The sequence below is a fragment of the Etheostoma cragini genome, chromosome 4, assembly GCF_013103735.1.
Source record: "Etheostoma cragini isolate CJK2018 chromosome 4, CSU_Ecrag_1.0, whole genome shotgun sequence".
In the NCBI taxonomy this organism is placed as follows: Eukaryota; Metazoa; Chordata; class Actinopteri; order Perciformes; family Percidae; genus Etheostoma; species Etheostoma cragini.
Window position 1 is genome coordinate 7,426,571 of NC_048410.1, and position 16,807 is coordinate 7,443,377.

Sequence of the window (16,807 nt, forward strand, 5' to 3'; positions counted from 1 at the left end):
CTTAGAATTCTTCATGGGGGCGACTACCACAGAAACTACGCACTATAGCGCCATAAGAGCAGAATGTCGACCATGCAGACTTAATCCCAATTGGCGTGATGGAGCATTTGATTTTGCGGTATTGATATTGTAATGGCAATGTATTACAATATCCCACTAGTAGCAAAACATACAATACAATAACATATTAACAGCAACACAAGATAATCAGATACATTATAATGTGCACATTTGCCCCTTATGTTCATGCAGGCATCCTGTCCTTAAATAACTGTCTCTTGGGGCTTAAACAGAGTTATAGTAAATAACAGGTAAGGCCAGTGTAACTTGACTTAGTCAGCAACATAATATAGTGCAATCTGGATGTTATTATTGTTTGTTTCATCTTCACTGTGTAAGGAAATACCATTTAGATGCTGACATCATTTATTTCGCAGTCCTTCTTTTCATTTTACTTTAATGGCATTTCTTTCCGTAACAACTCCCTGAATATTTTTCTCTGAAAACTTTTGCGTGCACTCACACATGCCCATACTTGCAGCCACCCAGACACCCATGTACTTACAGTAGAAGTGTGTGCTGCTGTGGAGGGATTGTAACTCTTATACAGCCTGTGTTTCTCCGTCACATTAAAAAGCCAAATTTAACAGCTGGAGCTGACACAGCCTATGTCTGCTTATGGAGCAAACCGCTGCAGAGCTGTCAGAGAGAGAGAGAGAGAGAGAGAGAGAGAGAGAGAGAGAGAGAGAGAGAGAGAGAGAGAGAGAGAGAGAGAGAGAGAGAGAGAGAGAGAGAGAGAGAGATGTGCACTTATAGGCAGGTGTTAGACATGTTTGTGTGTTGTTGGAGAAATGTTGACCTGAAGAGGATATATTGTTGATATTAGGCTTAATAGAACACTCGAGATTGGTACCTTCTTATAGCCCTGTGTACTACATCTTTCAAGTCACACTTATTCTGCGTTTCTCCTTCCCTTCCTCCCCTCCAGTGCACCTGGTTTAGTCCCAGGAGATGGCTGAACCTGCAAGAGTACCAGAGCAAGAAGCTGATGCAAGAGAGTGGCGTGGCTGTCCAACGCTTTTATGTGGCCGACACAGCTTCTGAGGCCTTCGAGGCTGCAAAGAGACTCAGTGAGTAGACGGTGCACGCACGCACGCACGCACGCACGCACACACGAACGCACACTCCTGAGCCATGCAGTTCACCCATGTCCACTCGATCACAGAGAGGAGCATCCTGCATTCTAGGGATGGGTATTGTTTGAAAATGTTTTTGTACTGGTGTCAATAAGAAATGAGTTGAAATACAGACAATTAAATCATACTTTTCCTCAATACTCGAAGGGATATTTTGAGGAAATTCTGTTTTCTTTGATTATTTAACAATAAGCAAAAGCACCAAACTTGTGCTTTTAGTATTGTAGCACCATGCCCTACACAAAACAAAATATTGCACAATTGGCAAACCTATGACTTAAATCAGGAAATATCTGATCAAATAATTAAGTAAACTCAACCCTAAAAAGCAGTTAATGCTATCTTTGGGTTCACACTTGACGGCCAATCACTGTCACTTTATTTGGGTTGGTCAGTAATGAGGTTTGATTCTCAGCTGTATTTCAGCAGATTTGAGATAAGCAACGTGCAGGGTCTTAAAAAGTTTTATAAAGTCTAAAATTCTGAATATTAAATTTAAGGCCTTAAAAGTCTTAAAATCAGCCAGATTTTCATCCGAGGTCTTAAATTTCAATTAATCAGGTCTAAAAAAAGTTTTACCCATGTTCTTTTCAAGAAACGCTGGCCGCAGAAAGAAAAAGTGTGTTGTAGCTCACAAAGAGGAGCAAAGGTCGTCATTCAGCAGTGATTATGATTGCATGTCGGAGAATAGCGCGTGCACATGCTACACACCGCGAGCGTGCACAGGAGCACCCGGCAGAAAAGAGAGAAACAAAAAACGAGACTCGATGTCCAAGGGATAATTAGCCAGTTGAGATCACATGTGTGCGTTCTTGGGAAATGCAAGTTGCATAACTTATGTTGCCAATTCATTTAATTCATTTAATACCTGGTATAGTATTGTATAGTCTATAGTTCTTGCAAATTTACATAAAGTTAACTGGTGATTTTTGTTGTTTGTATTCTTCACCTGCCAGTGAAATAGAACCTGGCTGTTGATTTGACATAATGGCAATTAATGAACGTCCTTGCTCACGTTTGTGTTTTACTTGCATTATTTACATGCTGAAGGAATTACACTGCCTGTTATTTGCTATATGCATTGTGAATGGTATCCTTTACAATGTTATTTATTTCTTTGCAGAAACACACATGCACACAAAGCCCCCCGCGCCCATGTTTGTTTTGTTGTTTGATCTAGATCAGTGATCATCAACTGGCGGCCCGCGGGCCGAATGCGGCCCGCCAAGCCGTTCGATCCGTCCCGCGACTGGATTCCAAAATTGTGAGGATCAAAGAGAAAATATGTTGGCCTATTCTACACTATTAAAGCAACTTAAAGCAGCAACAACTGAGTCTCTTCTCAGTAATCTGTGTGGTGGTGACGGCGTAAAATTGACTTAATTGAGTTGAGGCAAAATATCTATCACCCCTGGTGGTTGTCTGTGGTATAGGTGATAGGAACCTGACTCATAAAGGCCTTCAGTTTTGTAATGAAATGGAAAAAGTATTAACAATAAACATCAATCATAATGTTATACCAAAATTTGATTTTTTATTTAATTTTTATTTAAGGGTCCGGCCCCGAAGGAGACTGTCTGGTAAAATTCTGGCCCTCTGACAAATATAGTTGATGACCCCTGATCTAGATAAAGCATCAAAAGAGAGAAGTAGTTTCTTTCCATGTTCCAGACACAACTGGGCGAAACAGCTACACTGAAATTTAAATACAGTCCTATCCTAGCCCTCACTAACATCTAGAGGCTTTGCTCTGTTACAGAACCAGCAGAACGCTGCATTCAGAATGTTAGTCCTGTGTTGTAGTTCTTTCTGGGGGATATAGGTGTTTGTATGTACGTGGTGATAAAACTACAAATCCTGTGATAAATGCAATTCCTGCCTGCAAAATACGTCTGTGTCGCCTCAGTGTTTGTTAAAGTTTGGCTAGATCACAGCGTTTTCCGCTGTTGGTTACAAGCGGTACCCATTTTTTGGTAATGCGCCATGTAGTTCTTTCAATCTTTATGGTCTTAAAATGTCTTAAATTTGACATACTAAAACCTGCAAGAACCCGTGTATGTGATAATTAAACTGAAATGTCTGTGTGTTAGTTTTTCTTTGTGTTTTGGGCCCAGTAGCATGAATATAATTTCCCACTATTTAGAAATGTCATGTTTGCTAAGTTTTAGGTCTTCGTAAGCGGTTGTCATTACTGTGTAATTGTACTATTACACACTGGGAAACCTTAACAGTCCTGTTTGTGTTGCATGGCTCTGCAGACCTGCTACAGGACGTGCAAATAGCTGTGTTTAATCAGGGTTGAAGTTTTATCAAGTTTAATCTTGTCTTTATGCTGTTTGCTCATGTACAGAAGCCTGTGTTTTTTAAGCTTAGTGGCTCTGCCTGCTCAGTTTTCATCACACACTCATCTGCTCTAATTTGTTTCACAAGCTCTTGTGTTCAGTTTCTCACGTTTTGCATGTTCCTTTGTTTTTCCTCTTCTTTTTTTTTGGTTTCAATGTATTTTTAATTTGCGGTTACAATTTGGATTATTGCCCCCACACAACCACAAAGCAATGCAAGGAAGTGACTGGAACTTTAATTTTATTCTTGTAACACAAATCTTCACGAATACATTATTCTCCCATGACCAAAGATGGTTGAACACACATTTGTATTAGGGCTGAACGATATTGTGTTTTAGCATCGACATCGCAATGTGCGCATGTGCGATAGTAACATCACAGGACGTTGCAATGTTGACGCTAGTCCTTTTTTCTGCTTGATAGAAAAGTAAATGTTCACCGTTCTCCTTTTACATGATTATTACTGGCCGACCCTTCCCATTTAGGACAGGTAGCCATGTGGGCAAAGTGTGTATGTGACGTTAGTTTGACAGGGTTTATTGTTATGGGGACTGAGGTTCTCCGCGTGTAGAAAAGTAGGGGACCGCTGACACAGCGATGCGCATAGCTTTGATGGGTAGTCAGTGAAGCTACAGTAGTCAGTTTTTTATGTTCACTGCAAATACAAACTAAATCACTTTATTAATACAACATAATCACCAGGTCTTCCGGCCATTTCCCCCCACAGAAAGCTGTTAACAGCCAGGCTAAAGGTAATGTAGTTAGCCTAAAGAACAAGGGGTCCGTCTGTCCCAACTAACATTACGGTTCGGAGTTGCAACGCTAGAAAACGTAACACTAATCTAAAGAAGTCTGTGTCTGATATAACGTCATTTACACTGATTTAATTTTTCTTGGATACAGAGTTTGTTGCTAGTGACGTGCAGGTCTGATCAATTTATCAAACTAACAAGCTGGCCCTGCTAGTTGACCACAACCTGAAACATGCTGTCACTCTCATACACTTTAGCCTAGATTGATAGTATTATTTGAATACAATTGTGTTGTGCTAGTCAACCAGTGGATTTCTACCTGATTTCCCTCTCCAAAACCACTTCAGAAGAGGAACGTTAGTCACAGCGCTTACTTGCTTTGGTGTTTGTAAAGCATTATAGTTTAACATTGAATGGTTCACATTAGAAAAGATCCTATTTCATTTCTTTCTTCACTGTAGATGCACTCCTCTACAAAATCACTGCAGTAGTCTAGAATGATTTTATTTGCAAATAGAGCTATTTATGTCATCTATTAAAAATTACTTTTTCTTTTTTCATATTGCAATATATATCGTAGGGAGAAAAAATATCGTAATGTCAGACTTTTCCAAAATTGTGCAGACCAAATTTGTACGCACCCACACATAGCTTTCTCTTCTATGCTCTACCATCCCTGTTGTACTTTCTTCCCACCCACCAAACTGCCCAAGATATACAGTGTATATGTCCACCCTCAACTTTATATTTTATTCAGCGTCCTCTCCAACTACAGCAGTGGCTCTTTGATGCATTCATGGTTGGTTGTCAGCCAGCGAGGTGCCGCTCTCGCTGCCTTGGGGCTTCTGCACCTGGGGCGCTGCTTTGCAGTGGCCCTGGTTACGATGCAGACAAAGATGAACCGAATAGGAGGAAGAGGACATATATTTTAATGACCGCACCTTTTGTGCTTGGTAGGGGAAGAAATGGCGAGGCAGAAAACTCAGATCGAAAGAGTAAGAAGGGAACACACAGCTTAATAAAATCCAGGGCAGACTCAAGGGTTGATTTACTTATAACTCAGGATTTGCCATGCTTTTTTAGATGCTAACAAATGAAATCGGATTCGTCCATAGTAATCTGTAGAATATAGCTGTGTTAACCTTTTGAGTTTCATTTCCTTTTTTTTTTTTTTTTTTAAATCTGCGAAAGATTGTGTGTGGTCCTGTAGTTATGGGGCTGTCTAAAGTTTTTTCCTGTCAAGTGAAAACTGGCAAAATTGCACGTTTGGGTTATTGAAAAATACATTTTAGGACATTTCTATTTTGAACTGCAAAATGCTGTATTTGCGCAGGGAAAGGAACTTTATCCAAATGGTCATTGGAAGTCATTGTGGATTGTCCACTTTAGTAGAGGTAATTGCATGACTGCAGTTTAGAAATGTTTTATTGGTTTCTGCAACTATTTCAAGATCAGTAGAAGAGAACTTTCTTTTGCTCTCTATTAATTTCCAGTAATCGAAAAGACACACGTTAAATAGTTATTAATTAGCACTAGTGCATTCAAATGATCTTGACTGTTGCTGTGTGACCACCTACATCATGAGTGTTAGTAAATTCACAGTTAAATTGAAAACATGCGGCATGTTATTTTTTGCAGCTCTGTAAGTAAGCAGTGAATTGCTTACTTTGAATCGCAGCTGGATTTTTTACGATATCATGAGATCATGCAAGAATCGCAAGATGACATCACATGAAAATCCATCTCGTCCAGCTTCATGTAATCCATTTGTGTCCGAAGAGCAGTGGTCCAAACCAATCAGGGTCCGTTAAGGAGCTGCTGGCAACTACGGCCGTGATTTAGATGTGCGACGGCCATGACTGTTGGCTCAAAACAACAGTGGCGGATACGAGAGATAGATTTTTCGTCCAATTTCCTGCCAGGTATTTTTGAAAGTGCCTGGACTTTTTGTAACAGTTTCCAATGATGGTTTCTCAGATAGTTATGTGTACAAACCATCTGGCACGTCAAGTTAGTGAATTGTGGTTGGCTCAGTAAATCAACCCCTTTTATTCCCAAAGCTTACTTCAGAGCTGCCTTATCTTCCCATCTCCGTTTATGCACTAAGCTTTTGTCAGTGTGTGTGTGTGTATGTGTGTGTGTGTTGCTCACACTTAGTGTATTCTGTGACTATTGCTGGCTCACTATTAAACATGCAAGTGAGCATCTACTGACGGTTCATTTCTTCAGATACACACTGTCTTTTCATGCTCTCACATTAATGTGTACGGCTCACTCTTGGGCCATGTTAGGTCATACATGAATGTAATGGGGAATGAGAGAAAGGTGGAGATCAGTGGCCTCTTTAGTTGAGATCTGTTGGGCAAACTGAGACTGTCAAGCTCTGCCTACTAGGAGGTGAGGGGGAGGCTGGGTATTAAGCCAGCCCCGGATGGAGCTCCTTTTCATGGCTTTCCAGTGTAGAGGACACAGAATATGGCTGTTTACAGGGGATATGGACGGTTGGGGTATCTGAGTTGACCAGGAGCGACTCAAATGGATTTCTGTGTGCTGCTGATATCCTGCTGTGAGCCCCTGGCTTCTCTCATACACAATAGAATGAACCAGTCAAGCACGGAAGCACAGCCAGGGATGAATGAAATGCGTAGGGTAAACTTGCCCATATGAAACACAGACACTCACACATACACACCAACCAGTATTCTCCTCTGCTACACTCCCTTAACCATGAAGTAGTTAAGTTGACAGTTCAATTGCAGCTATGCTATATAGAACCTCTTCTCACTCCTCTTGTATAATGTAGTCCAACTCTCCTAAAGTGGACACAGATTGATTTGCTCTATTATCGCTGAGGATAAGTAGCTTAAAATCTTTGTCCTTCTTTATCAAAACATGGAAAAACTCTCCGACATGGACCATTGATCCCCTTTAACTTGAATGACAACTCAGGGGAGAATTTATATTGTGGCAGATGGGGGAATCACAACCAGCTAATGACTCATGGAAAGTAGGGCCCCATACTGGGTGAGCCTTGCAGTGAAGTATCAGAAAGTCCAAACTTTTTATAATGTGTGCTCCACCGGGACACTGACAGAATGGCACTCTTAACTCTCGCTGTCTGTCTAAAACCAATGACCCATATCCACTAGTCTCATATCCAAGCTTTTAATTAGACTGATAAAGGATTTTTGTTATTTAAAAATGTGATATATCGGCCAATTTTTTTTATATATATATATATATATATATATACCGCGACCGGATAAGCGGTCGAAGATGGATGGATGGATATTTTTTTTTTTTTTTTAAGAAAGAAATTCAGAAACATGGAACAAATCAAACCGATCAGGTCAGGCTCTACTACTAACCCATTCAAATGCATCACCAGATAACAGAAAATTCGATAAATACAAGCAAACTCCAAATCAAAGAGTTAAATATCAATCAGTCACATACATAATATGTAATTCATTCCTCTGCAATATATATTATTATTATGAAAAAAGAAGGTATTTTTTTAAAAGATTACATAAATAGCTCTATTGGGAAATAATAAATCCTTCTCGACTACTGTGGTGATTTTGTAGGAGAGTGTATCTATATAGAAGAAAAAAATGAAAAAGGATCTTTTCTAATGTGAACCATTCTTTGTGGAACTGTACGTTACATTTCCAGCGTCGCGGCTTCGAACCGTCATGTTAGTTGGGACGGACGGACCCCTTGTTTCTTTAGGCTAACTATATTAGCTTTAGCCTGGCTGGTAGCAGCTTTCTAGTGGGGGTAATGACTGGGAGACGTTGTGATTATGTTGCATTAATCAGGTGATTTAGTTCGTATTTGCAGCAAACATAAAACACTGACTACTGTAGCTTCACTGTCTACCCATCAAAACTATGTGCATCACCGTGTCAGCGGCAGCTGCTGCCTACGGTACTTTTCTACACACGGAGAGCCTCACTTCCCATAACAATAAACCCCGTCGGACTAAATGGGAAGGGTTGGCTGGTAATAATCAAATAAAAGGAGAACGGTGAAAGTTTACTTTTCAATCAAGCAGAAACAAAGTATTAGCGTCAACATTGCAACGTCCTTCGATGTGACTATTGCGCGTGCGCACATGTCAATGCTAAAACATCGTTCAGCCCTATATTGAGGCTCATTTTTCGCCACAGCGGCCCTTTGCTGCATTCTCCATTCATTTTGTAATAAAATGTGTCCTGATATACATGTATTTGACTCAGAATTCAACACTGAACAACGCCAATAGCCACCACACACTGGTGTGAGTAGCTGGCTGCATGGCCAACATCATATACAAGATACAGAGCTTTTACTCTCCATTTAATGCATGCACTGTTTGAAGCTAACGACTTAATACTTAGCTCTCCTTGAGCAGACTGGCACTAACACGAACATTAGACAATACACTTTAAGCCAGGATTGTGTAGAAAGATGCTAGCTCCTGGTTTACAAAGAGATCCGTCTTAATTTGCAGTTCATAGGCCAGAGGCAAAGAGGAGGTCCAAGCTGCCACAGAGAGCAGACAACTAAATGAGCAGTCTAAAAAACAATCACTTGAAGATGCACCCAACAGTGTTCTTGGCCTTGAGCTACTTTTATTTACACATCATCTGAGGCACAGTGTAAGCCTCACTGACTATGTTTACATGCACAAAATATTACGGTTTTTGACCAAATAATATTCCAAAAACGACACTATTCCTATTTCCTACAAGTGTTCTGGCATTGGTAGGCTTGTTTGTCCATACAAACACAACCTCCCGCTTTCATTCCTTCAACAGCATTAGTGAAAAGGTCCTCATTGTGATGTTTGCACATATCCCAAAACCTGTCGATATCCAAGTGTGTTATGATGTTTAAAAAAAAAGATGTTTTGCCTTCTAACTAGAAATGTAAGCTTTTCTTTTTGGCATGCATCCCTACCCCATCTTTGCAAACTGTTGGCTAGTTAGTTTGTGTAAAACTCACAGTGCTGATCGTAAACAGGCCACAGGATGTGTGTCGCAAACCGTGGTAAAACCCCCAATTTAAACATACATTCTGACTGCGCTGTATTATAACATTGACATATCCCCATCTTAATCAGAAATAGCTCCATTAAGAATAAGGCCTAATTGAGAATATCTAAAGGGACTAATCCATGCTGTTTACATGATACGTCTCAAATTTGGAATACATTTGGTGTGTGTTTTTGTTTGTGGATGTGTGATCTGTGTGTGTAGTGTGTGTGTGTGTGTTTTTTTATTTAATCTATTAGGGCTGTCAAAATTAACACAATAACGGCACTAATATATTGGCGTCCGATTATTGCATGCGGTTCTGTTATTTTGGCCTCCACCCACTCTGTAGTTAGGGAAATCATGAAGCAATGCTGCACTCACTGGAGACTAATCAGTCACCCCGGGGTCACAGCACGTTATTTTGACCCACGGTGGGAACTTTGGTCCCATGCTTTGACTGTTATGAAGAAAAAAGAGAGGCATTTTGCTGACGTGTGCACCAAGAACCTTTTTGCAAGTAGCCAGACGGTGGGACATTGAAAATAAAGTCAGTACATTGAACACTGACAGTGCACGCAACATGATTGCAGCAGCCGGGCAACTCCCATCAGTTTTTTTCACACTTATATTGTTTTAATTTATATTTTGTATCACTCATGTTTGATCCCACTTTGTAGAATGGCATGTTTTTGTGCGGCTATATTTTCACACATCTAAGGTTAAAGTTTAAACACAATTATACTGTTGGATTTAGCTGACCATTTACTTGCACAATGTTTCTGTTGTTGTAATGCAGGCGCTCCATTGTTTTGTGTTTGTGTTGCTTAAAAAAAAAAACTAACCTTTACAAGTGTAAAGTGTGCCAACACATTGTGTTAGTACTACGAAGTAATGTTACGCTCAGGTTAAAATGACAATCTGTTGTTGCTTGAGTTTGCCATATTATGCTTTCAGCACATTTGAGCATCCAGTACCTTTGAAGTTATTCTGGAGAATATTGTAGCCAATATTTGTCATTGTTTTGGATTGTAGCAATAATAACAAACATTTGCATAAAGCATGCATATTTGCCTGCTTCAATGTTAAGAATAGCATTAAGAACTTTAGAAACTTCCCTTTTTAAAATGACATTTAGAGCAGATAAAAAACGTTTATTTGCTAATAATGCTTGTATGATGGACAATCATGCGATTAATTGCGATTATATGTTTTAATTGATTGACAGCCCTAATATACATGTATAACATGGCCAACAAAGTAGTTTAAGTGGTCCATGCAGGAACTGATTTTTACCTCAGACCACTATAGATAGAAACTCGAACACCATCACAAAAAGCACAAGAATATCCAAATCTTTCCCACAGACCCACCTGCCTCATCAATGAGTTGGCTTATGTCAAAGTAGCTTGCTATTATTCAGTAAGCCAACATATTAAACTAACTATCCCTCTAATAAGCACACATGAGATTTGACAGCCATGCATAAAAACTGCTCTGTTTACACTGAATATTCATAGCAGAGTGAAATAAATTAAAATGCTTCCCACCACTGTTAATCTTCATTCTGGTAGTGAGGCTGCGCTAAGAACAAAGTGAAGAATACAAGCAGAGGTAGACTGAGGTGAACGAGGAGCAAGAGAAATTAAGGTAACTTTAAAAACTGAACACAAGACAGAGAGAAGAGAACCAAAAAAGTTACAGAAAATGTGAATGCAACACAATTTGTCAAATGAAAAGTCAGGGAGAAGACAATTGTAAAAGAACACAACATATTCCAAACTCATCTGATATGAGGTGTACACATACAGGAGTATATGTTGCTGCCATTCATCACGCAGGCTCAACATGCGGCGAAGATAAGAATCCACAGCAATGTTTTCTTCCATCGCCGCTTTGTCAATGAATGATTGCTTGGGGAGGCAGGAGGCATGACAGACATGAAGGGCTCTTGCAGCAAGCAAAGGAGGGAAAATGTGGTTTTGATTTAAAATTCAGACTGAAAATCCATCAAGATTTGCTCAACAGATGCATCTGTCAAGCGGGTGGCGACACACAAAGTGGACTGCATAATCACATTCTCTTTGGCTGTAGCAGGGCACAGGTATGTGTATATTTGTGTGCATGTGCAAGGCCGTGCATATGTGCTTGGAAGTAAAGACAAAATCTGTATTCATTACTGGACTTGCTGTGATATTTCAAAACTGTTAGATAGCAACCAGGTCTTTGTGATAAACCTCATATATGAGTGTGCTCACATCACTACAAAAGGAAATGCGATTCACTCTTGCATTGACTGAAGCTTTATACCGTTATCGATAACATATTTAGGCAATGCAGAAGGGGATCTGCCAAAGAAGACAAACTTTTCCAAATCCATATACGCACAAGATTTTCAAATATGGGGTTGTTTGATGAATACCAAGTACCAGTAACGCATGAAATGTCACAAACTCTTTCAGGTGATTTACTGGAAGAAGTTCCTGCTCCATTTCCCAAACAGTATTTCCCTCTTACACACCTGAAGGAAGGTATGAACTTGGATCATGCGATGTTCATGTATTTCTCCACAGAGGGCTTAACATGTGTTTTCTCATTGAGATGGATTGACGTGTCTTTACTCAAACTTTAAGTATTTTTTGTAATTATCCATCTAATGACATGCTTTTTAACTTATTATTAGCACATTATTGGGGCCCAAAGGCCCTATTGAAACTGAAAGAATTACTATTATTCTTTATCCGGCAAATGAATCACCTTTTAACATACTCAAAAACTCACCTAAATTGGGGGTTGCATGCAGTCCGGTGACAATTTACGTAATTCTTTTGTAATGGGCACACAAAAATAGCTTGCTAGCGCCCCCTACAACATTAAAAGCTTTGAGACCCTGCAGTACGTTTAACGTTGACTAGGCCAAAATTGACTTTTGGTCATAGCTCCCTCCCACTGGCAACAGGATATCAGCCTTATATGACAAACATCTTCCGATTTATATGAAACTTATAATGTGTGGTCTACATGTGAAACTGAGCCGCCCCCTATACTTTAACCACATCCATGTACTGAGACCACGCGCACTTTTAATCACTCACCTTTCAATGTAAATTCTTGTGTGAGGAATTATTGGACTCAGCAGAGAGTTCCTTTTTGATTGGTGATGGTTTGACCAGCCACCTATGCTTTAGCCATGACGCTTTTCATAACTGACGACCTGTTTGATGTAGACTATGTTGTGAGGTATCCTTGAACTCAGTAGAGAGTAAAGCCCGACTGATATATTGGCGGGCTGATATTAGGCATGTTCCGAAATATCGGTATAATAATAATTATCATATTAATTTAGCGTGAACTCATAAATGACTACAGACAACTATTGATAGGGAAGTCTGGTTATGTTTTGTTACGCGTTTCTGGATTTCTTAAAAAAAAAAAAGTATATCAGCCAATGTATATGTGCCAAATATGAATATTGTTATCTAAAAATCCACTAACAATTATTAGTAAGGTTGGTACATGTCACGTAAGATAAGGCAAAACACACATGCTCATATTTGGTGCGCCTCCACATTTATTTTGCTGGTGATAGTAACAGTTACGCTCTCTCTGGTAGGGTGCAGAGAAACATTTACACCTCTGACTGGGCCTGGTGCTGGTTTACGAGATCATCTTTAGAGTACCATATGCTTTGTCACTAACCCAACGCGGTGTCTAGCCTGTACCATCTGTCATTGAAACGCTCTTCACTCACATGGGTATCACCATGAGGGGAAGTTCTCCCTCAGACTCCCCTCTCCCCCAACCTCACTGGCCTGTGTGTCAGTGTAGATGCTGTGCTATGCTTTCTCAGTCAGTCACTTCTGCTTTGTTTAATGTGTTTTTTCTAGGGATTCTAATTAGGGGCCGAGTAGCAATGCTGCTTGGACCCCGTTGTAGTTGCCTGTATTATTATTATTATTATTATTATTATTATTATTATTATTATTATTATTATTAATATTGTTCTTGTTATTATTGTTGTTGTCATTAGGGCCCAAGCACCGACAGCGGTGAAGGCCCTATTGAAACTGAAGGAATTAGTCCTTCTTTCTTTCTTCTTGCAAATTAATCTCCTTTTTGAGAGGCTTAACACACTGAAACACTTACCAACATTGGCGGTGGCATCAAGTCTGGGGGAAATATATGTATTTTAAGGGTTTCCGGAATAGAAGCACAAAAATGACTTTCCAACACCCCCTTCAAAACTTTCCAATTTAAGCTTCTGTAGTATGTTTAACGTAGACTAACAAAACTTGGTACACACAGGAAGCATATTTAACATGGTTAAAACATGGAAAATGGTCAGACCGCTCCTCACTGCGCGTCCCATCCCTTCTCATTCACAGTCCCCACTAGAGTCGCCTTGTGCACTTCAACTCTTCAAGCGCCTTTTAAGACCTTTCATCTTCCCCCTTCAGAAAACAAGGCAGTCTCTGGTGAAAAGCGTTGACAGTAGCAGTTAGTGCTGAGTAGAATTGGCTCAACCACAGGCCTTTCACTTTTCTCTTTGTCTGAAGTAGTGTGGGATAAGACAACCCTCTTAGAGCTCTGTGCGTATGTACTCCAGCTGGAACCCATGTCGTGTTCTCTTCTCATTGGTCTACTGGACAGAGGCCACTGAGGCAGCTGCTCATCTATTAATCTTAAAGAGGTGTCCTTGAACTTCAAAAGAATATGCAGCCACAGTCTTATATGATATTGCACTTGTATTGTTGCCAACTTCAATGTCTTACTGCCAGCCATATCATTTCCATCAGCGAGCGGTAACCATTGCCAACTCGGCTGTTCCCAATGTAAACATGGCGGCAGCCCAGCTGCGATGGCAACAGTGACAAAGAAGAAAGAGGGTCTGTTTAATGATGTCCGTTTTGATTTGGTGAACCTGCATTTTTGTGGGAGAGAAAGGTAACTGGAAATATGAGGCATAATGGACTGTGTGTATATGTTTTTGAGTTATAGAACTGTGTGAGACAAGATAACTAGCTCTTTTTCTAGAAAAGGTTACTTGCAACAGTCCCAGTCATCGTGTTAGAGTAAGTCAAAGTAAGAAAGTCTAAGTTCTAATCTAACTTTATAAACAGAATGTTTTTTTTTCTGGTTGTCCAGTGGACTTTTTAGGTCAGAGACACTCATATGATGCATCATGCAATGCTGCTTGCAATCATCAACAACCATCTAAAGCATGTGTAGCTACTGTGCATTTGTGTCATCTGTACACTGAATATGTATAGTTTACAAAAGACCAAAGTTAAATCATTATAAAGTAATAGATTGTTGAACTCAGATAGCTGTTCCTTGTTTGTTTGTGTGGGATATTTAGCAAGTGTACTACTTATACACACATAAGACCGATCTGCTTTGTGCACACTAATAAAAGAAAATCACTTGACAAATGTGCAACCATTAACCATGGTGCTGCTGTTTATGTGGCAAGAGTTTGAAACAAGAAGTGGCCATTTACATGGGCCCTTTACATAGCTGTTAACTGGTAATCTCAAGTAAAAACAACATTGTTCTTTCTTCTGCATTTTACCCACACATTCTGACCTTTGTCTTCCCTTTTGCATTAGTTCTTTTTTAGAAATCTTGCTTGATAGCTCTTTTCTGCTCTTTTGGATTTGTTCATTCACTCACTTTTTGTCTTTTATTCCTCATCTCCATCCCTACTAATTACTGGCTGTGTTGCTTGGTTTGTGTCTGTAGTGCTGGTACTGTAACACCGCTTTATGCCCCCCGCTCCTGTAAAATAACCAGTACCAAAGCATTACCTCAGTGTCCTTGTTTGCGACTTTGATCACATGGTAGGATAACTAAATGAGTACAGGGACATAGCCTGAGTGAGCTGTAGGTATCTTTGTCTCGCCACCCGGCTCCCTGCACGGCGCCAGGTGATGGACGGATAAGCTCTCGTCCCTTCAGAGGGCTGGTCTGTCACACAGGAAGACGGATGTTATACTGCAGTTTTCCCGTCTCCAGTACCTGCCAAGATAACACGCACCCAATGGGGAAAGAGGATGGGGAAGGGCTGGTTTGAAACGCAAGGTTATAACACAGACACAGCGGCCTACTGATGGACACTGCTCCAGCATCATTCAGAATCACATTGTTGGTTGTGTGATAACTGCAATCACTTGTATCGTCGTTTTAGTAATCTGCAAAAAACACCCTGGAGCACATACTCTGAAGACAATACATGAGCTCAAACACAGAAACCTGGCCTATCCTAGGACCTGTTGTCACCCCATACCGTTCATTAGCTGGCTCTTAGGTCTCTTGTTTGGTAAAAAAAAAGCCATGCATCTGAAATTGTCTTAACAGCTGTAAATAGGCTTTGCAGGGTAAAGCGCCCTGTCTCTCAAAGAGCTGATTTCTGTAAGCAGCTTAGTGTTTCCACCTCCTCATCACGCACCCTAACCTATTTATGTTATGGGTGAGACGTGGAATTATTTTTCACACATCCCCTCTATCGTATTAGGATGATACTAATGTGCCAGTAGAAGTGAACATGTTTCCTATCCTATTATTTGTTGTAAGGGTACTTTGCATAAATGCAGACTTTCTAGTCATGTTGGTATTAGTTGGAGTTAAAAGTTAAGAATTGTACTAGTGGAGTGATGTGTAAAAAAAACATCATTGTGCTTTGTTGTAGGGACTTCCGACCATTAGGCAAGCTTCATTACTAGTCAGTGGAAATGGCATAGGATCAGTACATTAGCAGCAGCAGCAGATGTTGGTAGTTTCAGAAAAGTTTTACATGCTGTTGTTGTACATGCTGAACTGTTGAGTTAATAATAGGGATGTAACGATTACCAGTGTAATGATAACATTTGGATGGTAACAATTACTGTTTTCGTTTCAAATATCTATATTATTGCGGTGGATTACGACGTTGTGGAAACCATGTGCGCTCAGACAGGAGAAGGGGACCGAACGCAGCACCTGTAAAATGACTTTTTTCTTTTAATTCCTTTCCTGTTTTCAGACTTGTTGAAGTGATGTGGGTAGCCCAGAACATAAATTAAAACTATTTTGTAGCTTCCTAAACTGTCACAGGTTTTACGGTCTTGTTATTTGGAGAGAGAGAGAGAGAGGTAGAGAGAGAGAGAGAGAAAGAGATTCTTAGATTGTGTTACTGAGCAATATGTTACATTTATGTTTATTATTACTGAGTCTTGGTCACTTATTCAAAATATTGTATTGAGATTTTCTGGATCACTCTTTTCTGCAACCTAAAGTTTATAATTTTTCTAGTTGACTGTCTCATTGATGTGGCTTAAGACAAGTAAATGTTTTTGCTGAGGCATGGTTGTCAAATAAAATGATGCTTCCTACTGATTCTCCCCATGTTCATTTAGCAGCCATCGTTCCAAAACACCATTATCATTACCGTCAACCGTCTGGTTGTATGGCAGTGAAACACTCTCAGCCAGGAATTTGAACTGCACCTCTCTGTCACT

General features: G+C 40.0%; 1 protein-coding gene across 1 annotated transcript in view; it reads left to right on the plus strand.

Annotated features, from left to right (window-relative positions):
• The window catches only part of suclg2 (succinate-CoA ligase GDP-forming subunit beta), a 100,297-nt gene that overhangs the window by 21,295 nt on the left and 62,195 nt on the right, over nt 1-16,807 (plus strand). The window contains exon 2 of the mRNA XM_034869532.1: nt 989-1,130. Within this exon, the coding sequence (XP_034725423.1) occupies nt 989-1,130 (142 nt within the window). The remainder of the gene's footprint in view (nt 1-988; nt 1,131-16,807) is intronic.